This window comes from Plasmodium inui (assembly GCF_000524495.1).
Source record: "Plasmodium inui San Antonio 1 unplaced genomic scaffold supercont1.1, whole genome shotgun sequence".
Classification (NCBI taxonomy): Eukaryota; Apicomplexa; class Aconoidasida; order Haemosporida; family Plasmodiidae; genus Plasmodium; species Plasmodium inui.
The window spans coordinates 393,170-395,254 of NW_008481835.1; the positions used below are offsets into that span (position 1 = coordinate 393,170).

General features: G+C 44.1%; 1 protein-coding gene across 1 annotated transcript; it reads left to right on the top strand.

Moving 5' to 3' along the window:
• Positions 1–527: 527 nt before the first annotated feature.
• C922_00097 (hypothetical protein) lies at positions 528–1,965 on the top strand (the record flags this gene model as incomplete). Its single annotated transcript, XM_008815714.1, has 5 exons — positions 528–680; positions 907–980; positions 1,220–1,313; positions 1,529–1,668; positions 1,809–1,965. 5 exons carry the CDS (start codon positions 528–530, stop codon positions 1,963–1,965), a joined length of 618 nt encoding a protein of 205 aa, XP_008813936.1.
• Between the last annotated feature and the right edge of the window lie 120 nt (positions 1,966–2,085).

Sequence of the window (2,085 nt, forward strand, 5' to 3'; positions counted from 1 at the left end):
TCCGCCTTAGCATTCTTTCGTAAAGGCGTTTTGTTTTATTTTATTTTTTTTTTGCCATCATAAGGAATCCCAAAGAGGGGGAAAGTTGGAGCGTCCAATTGTTATATGTACACAAAAGGACACGTACAATGTATACATTTACATATGAGTCCAGCGGAAATGCGAAAATTTTCCCTTGTTTTTGCGCCAAAGGGACTAAATGCGCTTTTTGACATTTTTTCACTCGCTACGTAAAGACGATTAAAAACGGAGGGTGAGGCAGAAAGGAGTAGCAAACACTGGCCAAGAAGCAGTGGTAGCACATTAGAAGAAGCTTGACATGCCTGGTTAATCGATCCCAACGGTTAGCAGTCCAAAAGAGCAGTGAATGACCCTCGCCTGTAGCAAACCGCCCAAACGTGAGGCAATCCACGCCAACGTTTGGTAATCCTTACCAAAAGTTAACATCCGCTCCGAGCTGCTACCTTCTGGGCGCTTGGCCAAAGGCCTCAATTGACCTTCCGATTAGTCAATAGAAGTAGGGGAAAATGGTTCAGTTGGGCGAGCTCCTCGGCACAATTCCGCTAATAACCCGCTTATACCTCATCCTCTCCTCCGTTCTGATGGTCCTATGCTCCCTGGACGTCATATCCCCCTTGAGCTTATACCTAAATTGGAACTTAGTCTTGACTGAGCATCAGGTAGTAATGAGAAAACGGGGAACTAAACACCACACCTGAGTTGTTTAGAAACGAACTTGTCCGTTTTTTCTGCTTATTCCTGATTTATTTTTGCCGTCTATGTCACCCCACCCCCATCCCACTTGTGACACTGATTGAGTCACTTCTCCATGCTCAAAAGAGTGTATGCCTTAATATACATGCAAAGGGGCAAAATAAATTTCACCCCCTGACCTTTCCATTGCAGTACTGGAGACTTATCACCTGCTTCTTATATTTCGGCTCCTTCGGGCTTCATTTTTTTTGGGATGCCTACGTTTTGTAATTACAGCAACATAGGAGAGAGAACGCGAAAATGCCCCGCCAGGGGTAGTGCATATAAACCTATTCGCGTGTACAGATGTGGATATGTCTGCTGCCCCGACTGACAAAGCCACAGTGACATTCGCGTGTAGTGAACACGATGAGCAAATTAAGATTATTTTAAAATTAACCCCTTTTTCGTAACCAATTTTCACTGAGCATAACGATATGCATTTTTTTTTTTTTTTGCCCTACAGAATATACTACTGCAGTTCACTGGAAGATGTCACCTTTAGGAATAACTCGGCCGACTTCCTCTGGATGATTATTGTGTCCTGCATGATGCTGCTGGTATGTGCATGCGGCGCGCGAAAGCGTTGAGGTTAAACGTGGGCTGTTCGACGGAGGATTATCTCCTTAGAGAGACGCACACGTTGTGGGGAGATGAGCAACGTTAAGGGGGACCACTCAGGGAATAAGAAGAAAATAATTTTTTTTCCCCTCATTTTTGCTCATTTTTCATCATATTCCCTTTTTTCCCCCCTCCTTTTCTTCCCGCACTGCAGGTTGTTTCGTACATTTTCGGGGGGGTGTACTTTTACAGCAGCTGCATAATAAATGTGATCACCTATGTGTGGAGCAAGAACAATTCCTCGACGCTTCTTACCATTTTTTTTTTCACCATAAGGGCGTCCTACCTTCCGTGGTACGTCTCATCGCAGAAGCGTCTAGACATAGCAACGACGTAGCGTGCAAACTATGTAGTGTAGCGACCATGTACCGTCGCAACCAGAGCAACATGACGGAACTCACACCTCCGCCCCACTTTATCTTTTCCCCCCACAGGGTGCTCACTCTGCTCTCCCTAATTGTCGACTACAACTCGAATGATAACTTTTTTGGTATTCTAGTGGGACATATCTACTTCTTCTTCACGAACGTATTCCCCCTCATGCCCGTCGCCAAGAACACGCAGATTTTTAAAACCCCCCAAATTTTGTAAGCAAAGAAATAAAGATTAAAAGGAAAATAATAAATGGGCACAGACAGCCAAAGTCTTAGCACTTTTACCTTGCCGGTCATAATTTTTTTATTCTGGTCAGCCATTTTGTGATAATTTTAT